Genomic DNA, 19,636 nt, shown 5'->3' on the forward strand with positions numbered 1-19,636 from the left:
AAATTTTTATATAGTCATTTTTCTGGCACTAGTTTTCAGTAGCTTTAAAGGTATTTTATAAATAAAGAGATCTGGTGTATTACAACACACAATAGTACATTTGGGACGTGTAATACAAACCTTAATGAAAGTTCATGAGAATTATATGTGCAGAAGTTATTTTTAATTCACAGTATCTTATCTGTTTTTAATTTTTTTTTCAAATTACAAAATGCAATTAGGCTGTCTTATGCATTAATTCTTTGCCAAATTTAATTTGTTTCCAAGTTAAAAACATTTTTCATTTACATTGTCATGAAAAGCATCTGAAACCATTAAGTTTTGTTATATTTTTAACTTCAAAACCTTCAGAATGTTGCCAATAGTGTTTTTTTTTTCCAAATTTTGAGAAAATTATTTATCTCTGGGACCAGAGCTACCACAATAAGCCTATCTTTTTTTTTTTTTTTTTTTTTTTCCCCAGCCTGAGGGTTTTTTTATCGTCTTGAATTAAAAAGCCCATGTAACTGGGTGCTCTGATGAATGGAGGCTCAGGGCCAGAAATCCCTGTTCGATTATTAGACACAGCTGAAACAGGAGCAAGTGGTTATGCAACCCGGCAGCTGCTGGGATGAACATGGTCTGTCGGTGGGAAGGAGGCTCCTGCTGTAGGTCCTGAGAGAGGCACATCCCTATGGAGGAGCAGGGCCTCCCCTCTGCTCAAGATGGGCAGAACAACGTGTTTTGTTGTTGCAGTTTCAACATTTTCCCTGTTTTTTTGGAAGAGGAATAAGACCGGGTCCAGGACACGCACAGGGTGGTGGTGGTGAGCACTGGTGCAAGGTGTGCTGCTGTTGTGAGCAAGACTGAATGGATGTGGGCACCGAGGAGAAGCCATGAAAGCATGTGGAAAAGCAGAAGCATTGCAGAAAAAAGGAGTGTAAATGGTAGCCAGTGGGACTTATCCTAATGACGCTCTTCTCTCATTTAAAATATGAACGAGTGGTGACGGAAAAACTCTCGAGTGCCTGATGGCTGTGTCTCAGGCAAGCTTGCAAAGACAGACCTGAGCTGCTTTCTTGCATCTCTAAAAGAAAACAACCCATCTCAAACTGGCAGTGGCAACCCAGGTTGTCTGCTGGTGACTTACACAGCGGCAGGTGACTTCTGCAGTTGCTGGTGCAGCTTGTGAAACAGCAGGGCCTGGCTTTAGAGAGGAAGAAGTTGCACAGCTGTGGAGATAGTTGGAGTGAAGTTGTCTGGTGCTTCAGATCATACAGCATGCAGAATGACCTTAGGTTACTCTCGTTACACCACTTTCATCTCACGCTCTTCCTTAGTCTGACCCTTGTTCAAAGCAAAGAATTTGTTTGAAAGGCACGAGTCATGCTCTTCCCTTTCTCTCTTTGTTTAGCAGATGTATGCAACACTTGGGAGGGAACAAAGAGAAAGGAAAGAACTGACTGTAAAAAATTAATACATCCTCACGGTGTGCTTTGGCAGCACAGACATTGAGAGATCTCTGATTGTGCCTTCCTCTGACCTGCTCAAGATGGAATGGTGTGAAAGCGACATGGTGCTCCTGGGGCACACGTAGCCCCGTGCTCTGGAGAGAAAATGACAAGGAGCCCCCAGCTGTTTGTTGGGAGAGCCATTCCTGTGTGAGAAAGTAAGAGAGGCTCATGACAGGTCATGTTAACATCTGTAGATGAGAGAAGATTTGACCCTTGCTTTAGAACGAGTACATGTGTACGTGCTCTGAATCAGGGAGCATTTTTTGCACTGCTGGTCAAGAAGGCACATGCTATGGAGGCCTTACCTGAAAAGCAGAAAGGTGTATGTGCCCACTCAATAGTCAGTTTCGAATTCTTCTCTTTTTAGATGCTCAAAATAGTTCAGGACATTTACTTCAGCAGGATTACTCAGCTTTGGTCAGGATTCTCCACACAGCCACAGTCTTCATTTTAACTCCCAAGAAGAGAATGCCACATGGTTGATTTTCCACCTGGTTTTGGTGGGGAAAGGAAAATTATTTTCAGAAGCTGGGACAAATGCGTAGTATTCAAGATTTTTCACATCATGTTTCCTTCAAAGCAGGCAGAGGAAGTGCTTAATTATTTGGAAACTGATTTGGCAAGTTCTTCCCAGTGCTAGGCTGTTTAATGCATCAGTCTGTCACACTTAAATACTTTAGGGCTCACTTAACGTTTTTGATTACACCTGAAATGGTTCACAGAAGTTGTTTTGACAGGGCCTAATTTTCTGTTACTAAGCTGCCTGATTTTTTTCTAATGAAGAGTTTAAACCCTAGTCAAAACAATTTTTCAAAATCTCCAAGCCTACAGTAATTCCTAACAGGGTGAGCATTCGCTCTGCTTACACTGCCTGTCAGGAGGAGCCCGGTGTGTTTTCATGGTACATTTAATGTTGTTTCAGAACTTGATTGCAAGTGATGTCACCTTTTTGCAAAGAAGGGAAGATGCAGAGTAGTGTTGCACTGATCCTAGTCTTATTCAAATTAATCCCAAAATCATTGGAGTAACAATGTATAATCAGCAAACTGTTAAATACATTAAGTCCTACTATTTTCTGTTGAATTTACTCCAACTGGAGGAAGAGCACTGTGTGTTTTTTGGCAGTAGCTTGTCTGGAAAATGAAGTAAATGAAACTGTAGTCTCATGGGGAAGAGGATGGGGAACAGTTTCAGGACCTCAGATTTCATAATCATACAATCATAGAATGGTTTGAGTTGGAAAGATCATCTTAAAGATCATCTAGTTCCAACCCCCTGCCAGGGTCAGGGACACCTTCCACTAAATCAGGTTGCTCAAAGCCTCATCCAACCTGGCCTTGCAGGTTGCCAGGGATGGAGCATCCACAGCTTCTCTGGGCAACCTGTTCCAGTGCCTCACCACCCTCAGAGTCAAGAATTTCTTCTTTAGATCTAATTGAAATCTCTCCTCTTTCAGTTTCAAGCCATTATCCCTTGTCCTATCACTACATGCCCTTGTAAAAAGTTCCTCTCCAGCTTCCTCGTAGGCCCCCTTCAGGTACTGGAAGGCTGCTAGAAGGTCTCCCCAGAGCCTTTTCTTCTCCAGGCTGAACAACTCCAACTCTCTCAGCCTTTCTTCATAAGATAGATCTCCAGCTGTTGGATCATATCTGTGGCCCTCCTCTGGTTTTCTTTAAGGAACTGGAGACTCAGTGAATGAATACCTATGCTCGGTTTGAGAACCACAAGCTTTGGTAAGTTTTCTGTTCTAATATTTAAGGTCTAATCTCCTACTGAAGTTAAAGCTGAAATGGAGTTTGCAGCCAGTGGTGTAAAGTGTTCGTCAAATAGCCTCAGTAAATCCACTGTCCAGTCTGCAACTCTCTGCTGTCACAGGGCTCTTTCTTCTCCAGTCTTTTCTAGACCTCATGAGCTGGGGCCATAAGAATCATGGCATTCTGAAGATGTTGGTTTTAGCATTGCTTAAATATTCATTCATTGCAGTTGTCTGTCTTATTAAAATAAATACTCATGAATGATAATTTAAAGAATTCTGAGATACTGTGGGTTAAAAAAGTACAGGTTGCTTAGCTGGGTTATTATACAGTACAATACTTGTTTTGAAAAGATTTAATATGTGAACCTGTTGAATATTTAGGCATATTCAGCAACACACATAGACAATGCTGCTATTTTTATTAAAAGAAGTTTCACTTGACACAACACGCACCAGTGTTACCTTCCTGAGACACAGATTTAGACGGCTTTGAAAGCTCCTTTCAGGGTTTGGTGTCTGCTATGTCTGTAAGATGAAGAGCCAGATTACAAAAAAATCACTGATAAATATCTTTCCAGGGGATCTTGGCAAGAGTCGCTGCTATCATATATACTGTTTCCGATATCACTTGCATTCATTGCCATAACCTGTCAAAACAGGTGTATTTATAGGCCTTGAGGGACTGAAACAAGAAATCAAACATTTGCATAGCATCTTCCATCCAAGTTCCCAAGGACTGAGGCTCAAAGGACTTTGATACGTTTCTAGGGATTACTTAGCTGTACTGGGTATTTCTAGGTTTACATTAACAATCTCCTGCCTCTGTACTAGGTCTTGGAATTAGAAAAATATTGTTCTCTTTTTTAACAAGGAAATCATCAACAAAAATGCTGGTTGGCTTCAGAAAAACTCACTCAAATATTTAAGTCCACGTCAGAGAAAAGTAGGACGAGATCTCACTGAACATTACGAGTTAAGGTAAATTAAGAAGCAGTGCATGAGCGTGATTAGTTAGAACTACTTTGCTGAAAGAGAAAAAGCGGGTGTCCTATGCTAAGATATTTTTTCATACTTTGTCTTGGCAGTAATTAAGCTCTAGAGTGCTTGTGGCTGCCTACTCCTCATAACGGCCTGGAATAGTTAATGGGGTTGAGCTCTGGAAGAGGAAGAATCCCACTAATTGTGCAATCCTCCTGGCACTGGGGTTTGGCAGGACGTCCTCACAGTGAACCTACGCTGGGTGTGCCGCCCTTTGTAGAGTGTGATGCACAGCTTCGTGTGCCTGAGGCTGCAAGAAATAATAATTTTCAGCAGTATGAGGGAACTTGAATGCATAACTTTTCAGTACTAACATGACAATCGTGTCTTTTTAGGAGATTTATGTTTACTGTATTGCAGCATCACACTTTTCCAAAAATTTCCAGCAGTGATGGTGACGAGTGATAAGGTGATACAGTAAAGTGAGTTAAGTTAATGGATATAGTCCTAGGACTCTAGAGGATTTCTTTAAATGTGAAGTGCACAGGAAAGGAATATTTGTCACTTAGTTTTAAAGAGAAAGATTAATGGAAGTTCAGGGAGAGAGTATTCAGCTGGATTGTTAAGTGAAGAAGGTACTTCTTGTGGCATAATCCTGGATGAAAATAGCAGACCATGATAACAGCATTTCAATTCACAGTTTTCAGGACATTATTAAGTGGGAAGTAAAGTGACTCAGGTGTTGAACACACAGGTTGCTAAGGGCCAGCAGACCATGCTCCAGAGATTAAAGAAACTGAAACGCAGATCTACATTGTTTATGAAATGACTGTGACAATACAAATAACTTAATCCTGGGAGAAGTTACTTACATAAACTCCTGTTCTCAAGAAAGCTGCATGAACAGCTCTTTTACTGCTGTGAATAGGAAATTGTTCTCTCCTTCCCTTCTTTACGTCAAGCGATCAGCTCGCAACCTTGTTGGCATTTGCTCCAAGAAAAAAAATGATCAAAAGTTTTCTGCTGGCTACAAGCCCTCCACCCTTTGGAAATGTTCTGTTGACTATGAATGACTTTTTCTTGGTCTTTTTAATCAGTAGTAGCAAAAATGTCAAATGGGAGAAGTTCTGGTTGTATGTGAGAGAAATGAAAGGTGCTTTCCTGAGGAAGTGTGTACTCTTCCGCAAAATCTGGTGGCATGGATAATGAAAACTGTGCCCAGAGCTGGTGTTTTGTGCCAGCTGCATCTTCAACTCCAAAACCATTGGATTTGGCTGGTAGTACCAAGACTTTGTGTCCCTTCCTATCCACTCTCTTTTAAAACTCGCTGTCAGACATATTGTCTTATACCTTTGTCCAGCAGCTGCTTGTTTTTTCCCAAATATTTTCCAAATCCCAGGCCTTTCAGTTCAGTGTGTGTAACCTCAAGAAGAATGACAAAAATATTTCTGTTGGAGAGTTTGCTTCTACCAAGGATGATGGTCTATATACCATGGGAAGGAAGTAGATTGTCTTTTGTTTGTTCAGTTTGCCAGGCAGCTTTCCTATTTGAACAAATCTTGAAAAATGAATTTGACTACAAAATCTTTTGTTTTGCTTTTGATTTTGTTTTTCTTTTTCTTTTCCTTTTTGATAGGCCTTCTTTTCTGCATTTGTCATTGCGGGCTGTAAGCGGCATGAGAACTCTCTTGCTAAGTGAGTTTTCAGCAGAAGAAAGAAAATTGATTTGCACTGTGTAGCTGGCTGACGATCTTTTCTTTTACGTGATTGGAAATATCAAGGGTTCAGGGAATACTCACTGTTATCAGCAGCCATGCGTCTAATGAGGTTGTTTGGACTGTGTTCTCTGAGCTGGAGTAAAACCTTTGAAACATGTTAACCACAATTTGATTGAAAAGTGGGGGAGGGTTTTTAACAGTGAGATTTAAGTAAACTGCATCTTTTTGAATTTCCTGGGCAGCTGCCTTTCTCCCTTTGATGTACCGTGCCTGGTGATGCTGTTAATGAAATGCATAATTATGTGTTATATAATAAAACAGAGCTAACATGAAGGTGGCTAATAGATTATAATGATGTGGAGGCCTGAGAAACTCAGGACCATGAGGGTTGTTGAAAAGTGCCTCCGGTGACAAAGGAGATATTTAAAGAGGTTTGAATAACTGTGATAATAAATTAATTGTGGTCTGTGTGCATGTGTGTGTAAACGCCATTTTTCAAGATTTTATATATAGAGAGAGTATTGAAAAAAAATAGGTGCAATTTACCAGTCTGCTGATGTATGAAGTGTCAGTGCCGAGTGCTTCCAGTGCCTATTAGCACTGCTGGCTTTGCATAGACGGATGCCCTAGGCAAAGACATTTTTGGCACAGCCTGCCGCACCCGTAGGATCAAAAGGGAGAAAAAAAAAATCTGGCAATATGTACAGAGAGTAAATTGCATCCTAAAAAGCAGCCCCTAAAACGCGGGCTTGGAATGAGTATCAATAAATGAAACATCACGTTTAAAGGCTGAAGAGTTGTAGGAGTTCGGTGGCTGCCCCCAGCTTCCCTCCTTCCTTTCTCTGCTTTTGTCACCTCTATTTTATCTCTCCCTCTGTAATACTCTTTGTTTTTGTTCCTTTCTTAGGAACTGATTTGAACAGATAGGTATTTTAAAAGGAGAGGCTGCACAGCCTTCCAGCCCTGGACCACATGGGCCCCTAATGGTGTTGGGCTGTGGCCGGGCTTGCTTGGCTGCTGTTCTGGGCTTACAAGGGCCTGTCTGCAACAGAATTTGTATGCAGGGAGCTCCAGTGTGAATTTACAACCTGCCAGTTACTTGGCACTAATTCCTTGGGTGGATGCTTCCAGTACCTACTAAGAGTGCTTTTGTGCAGGTTTGCTTTAAAAGTGCTTTTGCATGAATTAGGTGGGCTCCTTTCTGAAGGTGAAGTATGTTGTTTTTCACTTCCCAAGCACGAAGGGTGCCCAAACGGGCAGTTAGTGCAGAGGAGCTAATACGCAGTAAATTCACACCCAAGCTCACCCGGTGAGTCCCGAGGCTCTGCACTCTGTCTCTCTCGGCAGGGAGCAGATGGCCCTTCTCTAAACAGGGAATACTAATAAAGCCTTACAAAGAGCACGTATATGTGTGTGTGTGTGTATGTTTGTGAGTGTCCAAATGTTTATATAAGATGGCTTGAATATGTCACAGTTCTTGGATTAACTTGCATTTCCTTGATTTTTATCAAGATACCCTAATGAGGACTTTGCTGCTGCATTGCCATCATTAATGGACTTAGGTTTTAGCTGCAGATTTTGATGAGTTCTTCCTTTTTATTCAGAACTGAGAGTGGTAGACTTTTTCTTTTTCTTGTATGAGTGACTACATCTTTTGTGTGAATCTTTCTTTGTCGAGATTCCCTTCCCCAGCATCTCTTATTTGATCTCTGGAGTTTACTCTTGTATTTGATATGCTTTTATAGCTAACAAATGTTCTCCCACAACTTCAGAACCCCTAGTAAGAAGGAAATAAGTTTTTCTCCATCTTTTCAAATACTTGGATGTGAAATCAAGTCAATTTTTAATAAAACTTTTGCTTTAGGCTGGACTTCATAAATAACTCAATCTATAATTAGTGTACAGCTTCACCTTAAGGTCACATAATGGGTTAGATTTTCATGCAAAGTTTACTTGAAATTTTATAAATGATTTGTTCTGGTTTTTGTGGTCATGCTTCAAATGTATTATTGATTTCTGAGTAATCTGCAAATTTTCTTTATACTTTTCCTCTAGTATTGCCTGTTTCCAAGAAAATATCATATCACAAAAATTGCCTCTCCAATTTCCATCTGTAGTGAGAGTTCAGGACAACTCTATCAGCTCTATTTTTGCCAAAGTTTAAATTTACTTACGTAGAAAAGATATTGCTCAAAATGCTTTTAACATGTCTTTCTTTAATGACCTCAGCCATACTAGCCTGCCAAAGATAAACAGCATTTCTGCACGGCAGGCGTTAACTCTTGGAGGAAGTGAAGTCTGACACTGAACCCAGAGGCACTTGCTCTGAGTGCTCAATGTGTTTTTGCAGAGAGGAGCCATCCCCCACCTAGATCCCAGCACTCAAGAGGGCTGCAGGGCTGGGGAAAATCAGCACAAGCCTCAGAGTTTCTCAATAGCAGATGTAAAATGCTGCTGAATATTTGCAAGAATAAAGGATGAGGGCCTGGGCCAGGCCAGCTTGACTGTTACCACTAGAGGATGGGAAGGTAGAAGGAAGGGATTAAAATAAGATGAAAAACAAGGAGGGCAGCCTGGAAAGCCAGACTCTGGTTCTTGCTGTTCTGGAGATACTCTGTATAGCTTAAAGCAATCACTTGAGAGTGTTTTTTACAGTTTGAGTTTCAAGAATTTTTAAATTTAGAGTACTTTTATAGCTTTTTAGAGTGCTTTTATATTAATTTTTAATTCTTGTTTTATTCCAGAAGAGTTGCCCATAGCAAGATACTTTAAAAAGAACCTTAAAAGGAATCCACAATAAAGGAGTCTCCATCTGTGTGAATGAGTTGTGGCAGATATGATGAAGCAATTCTTAAAATCCCACAGTTGCTGTTTTCCTTTCAACTGACATGTTCCTGATGTTTTTAAATAAACCAGTTGGATTCTAGGTTTAAAAAGACATTCAAAGAATGCTGTGGTGGTGTTAGAAATCCTTGGCTACGTCCAAGCAGAAAGGACAGTTGCATGACCCTGTCATACGTGGCTGACCGTGCCATATGCTTCCCTCACTGAGATATACTGGATGTTATCTTTCCAAACCCATGGCAGAGACAGAAGGAGGGTGGAAGTATAAAGCCCGGATAAATTTACTGCAGTTTATCAGGCAGAAATGTGTTTATTGGCATTCTTTGAATGTAGATTCTTGGAGTACTTAACAATCTGTAGCTAATGATGTCTATTAAATGGCAATGTGCTGCAATTCTCTTTGTCTGAATTGGAGGGAAGTTTCTGGGCAAAAGCCGTGTGGTCTTAGGAGGAAAGTTTGCATATTTAATCTCAGGATAATTACTAATGAACATCTCTTTTTAAGAGGATTCAATGGTACGGGAAATAGTAGGAAGTGAAAGGAGACAGGAGTTTTCAATGAAAGTTGTATTAAAGTAGTATAAAGAGAGTATTTCTGTGCGGTCATTTTCACCATGAAAAATATTTGACTTTGCTGTGAATTGGACATAAGCAGTATTAAGTGCATTCACATGTCTCTCTACTTTGTGTATGAGGATTCACTCTGAATCCTTTATTCAGAGGCAGTTGTATTGATGTGCTTTGTTAGGCCACTGCCACCATAGCTGTTAGACGTTTGCAGTAGTAGGTCAAGTGAACTCAGTCTACCTTCGCGCTGCAGTGAGCTGACAATACTGTTATGGTGGCTGTGTCCAACTGCAGAGAAAAAAAAAAAAATAATGGAAGGGGGATAAAGTATTAAAACATGCTACGTACTTTGTTGCTCATCTGACCATACCCTCGCTATATAGGGAGAAAGTGCACATATAGTTAGGTAAGATGTTTTAGGCGAGATGCCATAATCTATGCATGTGCTCTGTTTCTCTACAACTAGCGCTGCAGTGCAACCCTCATAGATTTGTGGTGGTGGGGACAGGGATGCCTGCACTATGCCTTATACTGCCGCACGTTGTGCAGCACAGTAACTGTGATGTTCCTGCTGCTTGATCTCCTAAGCTGGACCTCTGTTGAAAGCTTCTTGTTCCCTTTTCTGGCATCCTTCAAGACAATGTTTGTACAAGGAGCTTGTTCTGTCAGGAAGCAGCAGTATGGGAAAACAATTTTATATCTCCTGAGCTCAGCAAGAAAGAAAAAATATGTGGATTTGTTTGCATTTTTTAATATTTGTCACAATGCCAAGCTATTTTAAGCAATCTGGCTACTCCATCTCGACTTACCCTCCTCTGATACTTCACAATGATCACAAGCCACCTGAAATATGGGAATCAGATGTGAGTTTTAATGTAAGTGCGTGCAGTGCTTCAAGCTGATAGGAACGGGAGGGGGAGCTGTCACTGCATCAGCCAAGACTCTCTGGTGTGTGTTGATTGATTACCTATCTCTGGGAAAGGAGGAGGAGCGCCTTTCCACTTCCAGCAGACTGAATTGCTCCCCGTTCCCTTGTGAAAGAAGTAGGTAGTCCATGACCTGGATCATTGCCATTGTCTTCAAGTATATGAGAAAATGGAAACTCCTTTGTTCTTTTTTCTCCTCAGGTAGAGATCACAAATGATGTCCAATCCTTGCTACTGATCATGCTGGCTGTCATGGTGGCCAAGATGGTTGGTGACTTGTTCAACACATCCCTGTACAGTTCCCTCCTGAAGCTGAAACTCATTCCCTACTTGGACGTGGAGCCTTTTGTTTGTCACAGGAGAAAATGGTGAGGTCTCTTACACTGCTGATCTGTGAGTTTTCTGTGTTAAATTCTGCACAGACACTGTGGAGGTTCTCTGAGACCTTGGGCTTGGGTGGACACAGGAATAAAAGGAGACCCTGATCCTGAACAACATCCAACAGTGCAATGTGCTGTACCAATAGAACAAAAGAGAGTCCCTTTCTCTTCGAGTTTATGGTAGGATCTGAATTACCACTGTCGCCAGAGTCCTGAAAGCAGTAAGTTCTCTATAATGCCTAGTTAGATGCTGTTTCTTAGTGGTCCGATTGGTCTGATGGAGAAGCTAGTAGAGGTTTTCACAAGCAGTTATGAGTCTGTTTCTTCTGAGCAAATGCCCCAGAGCAGAGGAACAACAACAAAGTGTGTAGAGTCCCCTACGGCGGAGTTTGCCTTACCCGACTTCTGAATTACTAGTCTAAGCTTCCTGTGGTTTTCGTGCCATAAGATGTAAGTTTTCAGGCAATGATTCCTGCTATCCAAGGAGACTAACTTAAGGCAGGTAGGAAGAATTGTCTTTTGGAAGTGCCTCCACTAACTATAGACTAAATGAAGTGCTTGGAAAAAGGTTATGTACTATTGTCTTCTATAAAATAACTAGAAATGCTGATTCTCTAAGATATTCTCTAGGATTAAATTAGGTCATGCGGTGAAGAAAAAGAAGGAACAATTAATTTATTTATTTACTATAGAAATACCTTTTGTTTTTCTTAAGGCATATATCCACCACCAAAGCTATTTGCAGGACACTTTAGCTGTCATTTCTCCCAGTATTAAGGTCTACTGGACAATCTCTAGTTTCGAAAGACTGTAGAAGAATAAAATAATGGTGACTCATTCTGTTCACACTTTATAACTTTCTTCCAAATGTAGCCATATCTGAAAGTTTTTAGCAGGCACACTGAATGCTGGGTATAATCTAACCGTATTTGACATGAGAGGAAAAAGAGCCAGCAATGTGGTAGGAGGAAATAAAAACAATCTGTGACATTATGGATGACTTCTATATGTACCATGGCAGATAAAACAGAGGGGAAGAAGTCATAAAGTTTCCCATGGTATTCCAGTTAGATGACAAGTCCATGGAAAGAATGATAGCTACTTTCCTGGTTCAGAGTGAGATCCTATTCACTTGAAGGACATATATATATGTATATACACACACACATATATATATATATATATAAAATTTCACTTCCCTCCCACTCTTTTCCCTTTCCTCTCCAGGAACATTAAAGAAATTTTCTGGGTAACTTGGTCACAGAATATACTGACACTCTAAAGCAAAATACATAGTATCACAACTTGGTAAAGATTTTATAGCTAGACACTTCACAGGCTGCCAAGTTTTAGTCTAAATCTTAGACAGAGTCTGAATTGGCTGATACACGTCTGAACTGGCAGATGTAGTTGCTAAGCTGCTCTCCATCGTATTTTAAAAGTTTTGGCAGTCAGGTGAAGTCCCCAGTGACTGGAAAACAGGAAACATCACACACGTTTTTAAAAAGGATGAAAAGGAGGACCCTGGGAATTACCAGCCAGTCAGCCTCACCTCTGTGCCTGGTAAGATCACAAACCAGATCCTCCTGGAAGCTATGTCAAGGCATATGGAAGACAAAGGTGATTAAAGACAGCCAATATGGCTTCACAAAGGGCAGATCATGCCTGACTAATCTAGTGGCCTTCTATGATAGAGTGACTGCATCAGTGGACAAGCAAAGAGCTAAGGATATCATCTACTTGGACTTCTGTAAATCCTTTGATACAGTCGTGTACGACATCTTTGTTGCTAAACTGGAAAGAGATATGGGTTTGAAGAATGAACTATTTGATGGATAAGGAATTAGCTGGATGGCCACATCCAAAGAGTTGCAGTCAATGGCTCAATGTCCAAATGGAGATCAGTAACAAGTGATGTCTCTCAGGGATCCCTATTGGGACTGATTCTGTTCAATAGCTTATGATTAATCTTATGATTAAGATATGATTATCTTATGATCTTATTAATGACAGAGACAGTGGGATTACACCCTCAGCAAGTTTGGGATGACACCAAGCTGAGAAGTGCAGCTGAGGGAAAGGAAGCCACGCAGAGGGACCTTGACAGGCTTGAGGAGTGGGCCATTGTGAACCTCATGAAGTTCAGCAAGGTCCTGCACCTGGGTCAGGGGAATCACCAGTATCAGTACAGACAGTGTAATGAATGGATTGACAGCAGCCCTGCGGAGAAAGACTTGGGGGTGCTGGTAGATGAACAATTATATATGAGCTGGCAATATGTGATTGCAGCCCAGAAAGCCAGACGTATCCTGGGCTGCGTAAAAAGAAGCACAGCCAGCATGTCGAGGAAGGTGATTCTCTCCCTCTACTCTGCTCTTGTGAGACCCCACTTGGAGTACTGCATCCAGCTCTGGCGTCCTCAGTACAAAAAAGATATAGACTTGGAGTGGATCGCAAGGAGGGCCACAAAAATGATCAGAGGGCTAGAACACCTCTCCTGTGAAGAAAGGCTGAGAGAGTTGGGGTTGTTCAGCTTAGAGAAGAGAAGGTTCTGGGGAGACCTAATTGCACCTTTTTAATACTTAAAAGTGGTCTACGGGAAAGATGGAGGCTTTTTACCAGGGCCTGTTGCAATAGGACAGAGGGCAACATTTTTAAACTAAAAGAAGGTAGGTTAGATTGAACATAAGGAAGAAATTTTTTACGATGAAGGTGGTGATACACTGGAACAAGTTGCTCTGAGAGGTTTTGGATGCCCCATCCCTGGAAACATTCAAGGTCACGCTGAATGGGGCTTCGAGCAACTTGATCTAGTGAAAGATGTCTTTGCCCATGGCCAGAGGGTTGGAACTAGATGATCTTCAAAGGTTGCTTCCAACCCAAACCATTCTATGATTTTATGATTCTATGACACTGGCCCAATTCTTGGTCTCTGCAGCATACTTCTTGGATGCTCTGTTACCTTTTATCATCTTAAAGAAATTCACTATTCAGCCACCTTAGGTCTCCAGCATTTGGACTGATCCCTAGATCTGTCATATAGCTTAGACATCCCAAACCCTGAATATTGACTCAAGGGAACTCTGGTTTTATAATCTACTTCTTAAACTCAAAAATGTCATAATTGAAAAAAATTATGAAGCTCAACATGCAGTCTTTGTAAGAACTCCAAACCCAAGATCCTATTACTTTACCTAGCATGAGAAATACATAGATTAAAGCAAGACAGTTAAAAATATTAGTCTCTGTACATGTTTCCTTATCTCTGCTTCCTCATCACTTCTGAGCATCCTTGAAACTTGAGTCCAAATTCTACAGAGAGGTGCCTTGCCTTGCCTTTTCTTTACACGTGTTTTCCCTGTGGACCAAGATTTCTCATTCGTTTTCCCTCTGACTGGCCCTGCAGCTAACAGGATGCTGTGAGAGCCTGCCTATCTGCTTCTCTAGTCTTTCTTTTATCTCAGAGTGACCACCCAGAGTATGTGAGACTGCTGTTTCTAAGTTTCACTTATTTGCTACACTTCAGGAGTATTTTTTATCTTCAGATGCCTATACTCAGATGTCATTTTGCACAGGCTATCCTCTTTCTCTGGTTGTGTCAGGTGGGTTGAGGGTTTGCAGCCCTCATTATTGCTGCTCTGGAAAAGCATAGGTGGCACAGTTACATGTGTGGCAGGTTCTACGTCCTCTTTATTCAATATTAATTATTCCATAAGATCATAAAATATATAAACTGTGCATTGCTGGATTCCACAAATCATAACAGGGACAGAGGTCGGCTGTGTAGGAACTGGTAGCTAGCATATGTTTATAAACAGGTGATAAATTGTATTTGTGTATGCAGAGTGAAAGTAACAGCTTGCTTAAAAGCCATAGAAATGCCACATAAATTGGGATCCTTCTCGAACTGAAACTGAAAAGCCTTTGGAAAACAGTGCCTGGTTGGTAGCAGGGAGCAAAAATGAGAAACTCAAGAGAACATGTTTTTAGGTCCTTGGCACTTATACTGTTAGAGAGAAAGTGCACATCTTCTCTTTCCCAGTTCTTCATCGGTGTTAAGGATGAAAGACCTTCTGTATTCGATCATTTGTCGATTCATCTTCCAGGGCTGGATAACATCCCCAGGTGGAAGGTATGTTAGACACTGAACTGAGAAGAGAAAATAGCCTTTACATGGACAAGGTGGGGGGGTGGTGTTAAGGCCCAGATCCGCAAAAGAATTCAACTCCTAACTGCTGTGGAAACCACCCCGTACTTTATGAAGCTAGATTACGTACGTGCTCACTATGAAGACATCTCTGTAAATAGTTATAGGTGAAACTGGTGGAAGCGAGACCTAGATCCTCAGTTGTATTTCACTACCTAATTCGTAGTTAGGCACTGGCATCTCTGGATGCTTTTCTTCCTATAGAGCAGAGAGGCTTGAGATTTGTTTTCTTAACACATTATTTTTTCTGAACCTCATTGATCACCCCGCCAGTTGTATTCTGTGCCCTGGATGATAACGTTCCAAACACAGCTGTATCTAGTACAGGGCTGCTATGGTGCACTGCGATTTCCAGCTGCATTGCACACCACTGTAAACACCCCCCTTATAAAATCTGGTTCACTGGAACACTCAAAGCTGCTGGCTGCCAGGGAGTGTTCTTTAATGAGGGTAAGGAGTACTTGAACACATCTACGACTTGGCAACCCTTCCTGCTTTTTATAAGCTACTATACACTTCAGAGAGAAAATATCTTAGAGGCTACTTTTAATGGGACAAGTTTACTTAAGAGCTAAGTGGAGCTGGTGCCAGTAGTTCTGTTTTGTTCTAGCTTAATATTAGCCTTGTCAAAGTTCTTACAGCGTCTCCTGGGTGTTTCTGTATTGCATACCATATAAAGCTGTTTCTGGGAGCGAAGAATTTTGGCTGGAATATATATTATAGTGGTCTCATTATATTTTTTTAAAGTGTATCAGAGGTGGCCCTATATTAAAGATCCACGGAGCAAGGCTGATTTTTTTCTCTCTCCTTACTAGTTTTGCCTTAGCCCACACCGCAGACATTGGATCCAGAATTTGAGCCAACCCAGGTTTGAGGGTTATTTGGGATCCAAGGTCCCGGTTTGGCCTGTTACAAAATTTGGGGTAATTAGTGAACTTTGTAGGTGAGGCTTTGGATTTTGAAAATCACCAGACTTTGCAGGGGCAAGAGGGTGTTTTGGGTTTGGGCCTAGACTAGCAGCCACTGCACTAAGAGATTCCTTACCCATCTGGCTGATACAAGTGTTCATTCAGAGACAACCTTCCAGGATGCACGTGGTTCATCGCATCTCGCCTCTTTGAGAAGTTGGTGTGTTTCATGGCTGCTTGGTTCTTTCATCCTGAGAGGCATCATTAGGGGGTGGACTTGGCAATGTTTTCGCATCAGAGGGCATCCAGCCCATCTTTTGTAGGGTGTTTGCGGTGGAAGCTGGATCCTGTTCTGGCTATACAAAGGAAAAAGGGAGCTGCTGTAACAAGGCCACGCTTTGTCTGGGGAGAATCCTGGCTGCTACAGAAAAGATGGAGAGAGAAGGTGTTGAGATGTGGGTGAGATTTATTAAAATTACATTTGGGCTTTAAGTTGCCTATATGTCAGGCTTAAGCAAACATGGCAAAGAACCACTTTTAGTCACTTTTTTTGCCTACTCTCCTGTACTGGGTTTTGAGTTTAGTGTGACCCCATTACCAGACAAGCAACTGTACGGAGCCATAAATAGTGGTATTGACCCCCTGACAAGACTTGGTGCACATGAATCTGTGTGAAGAACATTGTCTTAATCCAAACATGAATGAAAGATGAACTTCCAGCTGGGCAGAGTTACTGCTGTATATTAACCCCAATACTTACCTTATTGATGCATTTTTTTCTCTATGATAGATGGTGATGAAGTTAGCTTTGTAGTTCTCAGGAGATCTGATTATCTCTATAGGATTTTTTGTCTCTAAACTGGAAAGACATGGTTTTGATGGATGGACCACTCAGTGGATAAGGAATTGGCTGGATGGTCGCACTCAAAGAGTTGTGGTCAACGGTTCAATGTCCAAGTGGAGGCCAGTGACAAGTGGTGTTCCTCAGGGGTCAGTACTGGGGCCAGTGCTATTTAACATTTTTGTCGTCGACATGGAGAGTGAGATCGAGTGCACCCTCAGCAAGTTTGCAGTTGACACCAAGTTGTGTGGTGTTGTGGACACGCTGGAGGGAAGGGATGCCATCCAGAGGGACCTTGACAGGCTGGAGAGGTGGGCCTGTGAGAACCTCATGAAGTTCAACAAGGCCAAGAGCAAGGTCCTGCACATGGGTGGGGGTAATCCCAAGCACAACTACAGGCTGGGCAGAGAATGGATTGAGAACAGCCCTGAGGAGAAGGACTTGGGAGTGCTGGTGGATGAGAAGCTCAACATGAGCCAGCGATGTGTGCTTGCAGCCCAGAAAGCCAACCATATCCTGGGCTGCATCCAAAGAAGTGTGGCCAGCAGGTCGAGGGAGGTGATTCTGCCCCTCTACTCAGCTCTCGTGAGACCCCACCTGGAGTACTGTGTTCAGCTCTGGAGTCCCCAGCACAAGAAGGACATGGAGCTGCTGGAGCAGGTCCAGAGGAGGGCCACGAAGATGATCCGAGGGTTGGAGCACCTCTGCTATGAAGACAGGCTGAGAGAGTTGGGGCTGTTCAGCCTGGAAAAGAGAAGGCTCTGGGGTGATCTTATAGCAGCTTTCCAGTACTTAAAGGGGGCCTACAGGAAAGCTGGAGAGGGACTTTTTACAAGTGCGTGTAGTGATAAGACAAGGGGCAATGTCTTTAAACTGAAAGAGGGTAGATTTAGATCAGATATAAGGAAGAAATTCTTGACTCTGAGGGTGGTGAGGCACTGGAACAGGTTGCCCAGAGAAGCTGTGGATGCCCCATCCCTGGAAGTGTTCAAGGCCAGGTTGGATGAGGCTTTGGGCAACCTGGTGTAGTGGAAGGTTTCCCTGCCCATGGCAGTGGGGTTGGAACTAGGTGATCTTTGAGGTCCCTTCCAACCCTAACCGTTCTATGATTCTACGACTTTGGGGAAAAACAAGACTCAGTGACATTGAATGATCTACAGAAATGACCTAATGGGCTTTTTCAGCCTTAATCTTCAGAGACCAGACACACAATTTTCTCAGATTTTTTAATGTTAAATGTCACCCAAAATTTCAAAATTCAGTATGAAGTGATTTCAGTGTCAAAATTTGAATAACATATCTCAGGAAAAAGTCAATGCAAACAATGTAATCTTATTACTATAACTCTTCATGTGAGATAGGAAGAGGACGGTTACATGGAGGGAAGCAGGACACTGAGGGGGAGTGACTGTTCTGTTTTTGGGTCTGCCCCATTTCCATATGTTGCTCTGGCCAAATCAATGTATTTTTCAATCATCTCAGTTATAGAACGGAAAATAGTGCCTATATACCTTGTGTGGCTTTCAGAGTCTGTTGTCTTTGCCAAGTTCTTAAACGAAAGGCTTTACGTAAAGGCAAAATTTCTTGTGAACTCTGGAAGATGATTTTCAACCTGCTTTTTAATGCAACTGCTACCTAAAGGTACTACATGAATCAAAATGACTTTATTTATTTAGATTAGTAAAGCTATATAAAGATGCCCAAGATTCTGGTGGCATTACTGTTTATTTTTAGAGTGGGATTTGAACAAATAAAACAAATTACTCTTCCCATGCTACAATAAATACCAGCAGATATAACCCTTCCTCCAACCTAAAATAAACCTTTCCCACCCTTAGCCGTTCCCTTTCCTAAAATGTCCAGGACGAGAGCTGGAGCTGGCACTATGCCCTCAAGGTTAGGAGCTGCAGACTTACACAGAGCAGTGGACAAGGAGCAAGAGCGGAGCTGGCCGAGAGGAGGGCTGGCAGAGACCCGGCCAGCAGCACCCTCCTTTGATAAAGAGGGCTAGAGGCTGAGAAATAGCTCACTGCTGACCTGCTGCACTTGGAAGTGCATTGTATAGTTGGCAATCCTCATAACTAAGCATATACAATAGAAGCAAGAATACAGAAAAATAATGACAAGGATAGTGAAGATGAGCCAACAAGCTGTCTGATTGAAATCCTTGGAGGAGCCTGTTAATACTTTAATGTTTACACATGGCCTATATACTTGCACAATTACCTTTCCATAAGCCCAAAATGTTTTACACTGGAATGTTTTCGGGCTCTAAGAAATTGTATTTTCTGATATGTCTGAAAACTGCAGGCTCAGCTTCTCTCTTGCCCCATTTTTTTCATGAACAATTAAAGCTGGATTCTCCCCCACCCCCAAATACCTAAAATGTAAGTGGGAAGTTCTTCCAAGATGATATACTGATTGTTATCACTGTGTGCTAAGAAGAAAACATATTTACAAGTGAACCTTGTACTGTAAATTATCAGATAGATGCAGCTACAGTATCTGCTTTTATTGTAATTTAAAAATGGTGAGAAAAATGGCTTTCTTGTAGTGAGATTTTTAAGAGAAACAAACTTATAAGAAGCTTGAAAGATTTGTTTGATGCAGTTGGTCAAAGCCTTATGGAGGAAGTTTGGAGGCATGAACAGGTGTATCATATACAGTGAATTTTGAAGCAGCTGTCCTGTTCCACTGGTTACTGTCACAAGGCACTTCTCTTACCTGTCCACAGCCAGGTCTGCTTTAGAGTGTGGATGGGACTGTCATGAGGCAGGCAAACCTGTTGCAACTGTGGAGCATGCTGTGACAATGGATGGGAACTTAATATGAGGTTCAGGTTCTTGCTGTAAGGTCCATAGTGAATCAGCTATAAGGTCCATAGCAAGTGTAACACAGATCCCTTCGGACCACAGAGAAGTCTTTCCACAGACATCTTAGTTGCTGCCGCAGCCTGCCTGATGTTGAGGGAGGGATAACAAATCCACCCTGACTTTTGGTGTGTTTTCCATTTCTGGG

General features: G+C 41.8%; 1 protein-coding gene across 1 annotated transcript in view; it reads left to right on the plus strand.

Moving 5' to 3' along the window:
* LOC147529018 (chloride channel protein C-like) overlaps positions 1-19,636 on the plus strand; it is an 84,959-nt gene that overhangs the window by 35,995 nt on the left and 29,328 nt on the right. The window contains exon 12 of the mRNA XM_086608432.1: positions 10,484-10,650. Coding sequence (XP_086464558.1) covers positions 10,484-10,650 — 167 coding nt within the window. The remainder of the gene's footprint in view (positions 1-10,483; positions 10,651-19,636) is intronic.

Source organism: Tauraco erythrolophus, chromosome 3 (assembly GCF_009769465.1).
Source record: "Tauraco erythrolophus isolate bTauEry1 chromosome 3, bTauEry1.pri, whole genome shotgun sequence".
NCBI classification, from domain to species: Eukaryota; Metazoa; Chordata; class Aves; order Musophagiformes; family Musophagidae; genus Tauraco; species Tauraco erythrolophus.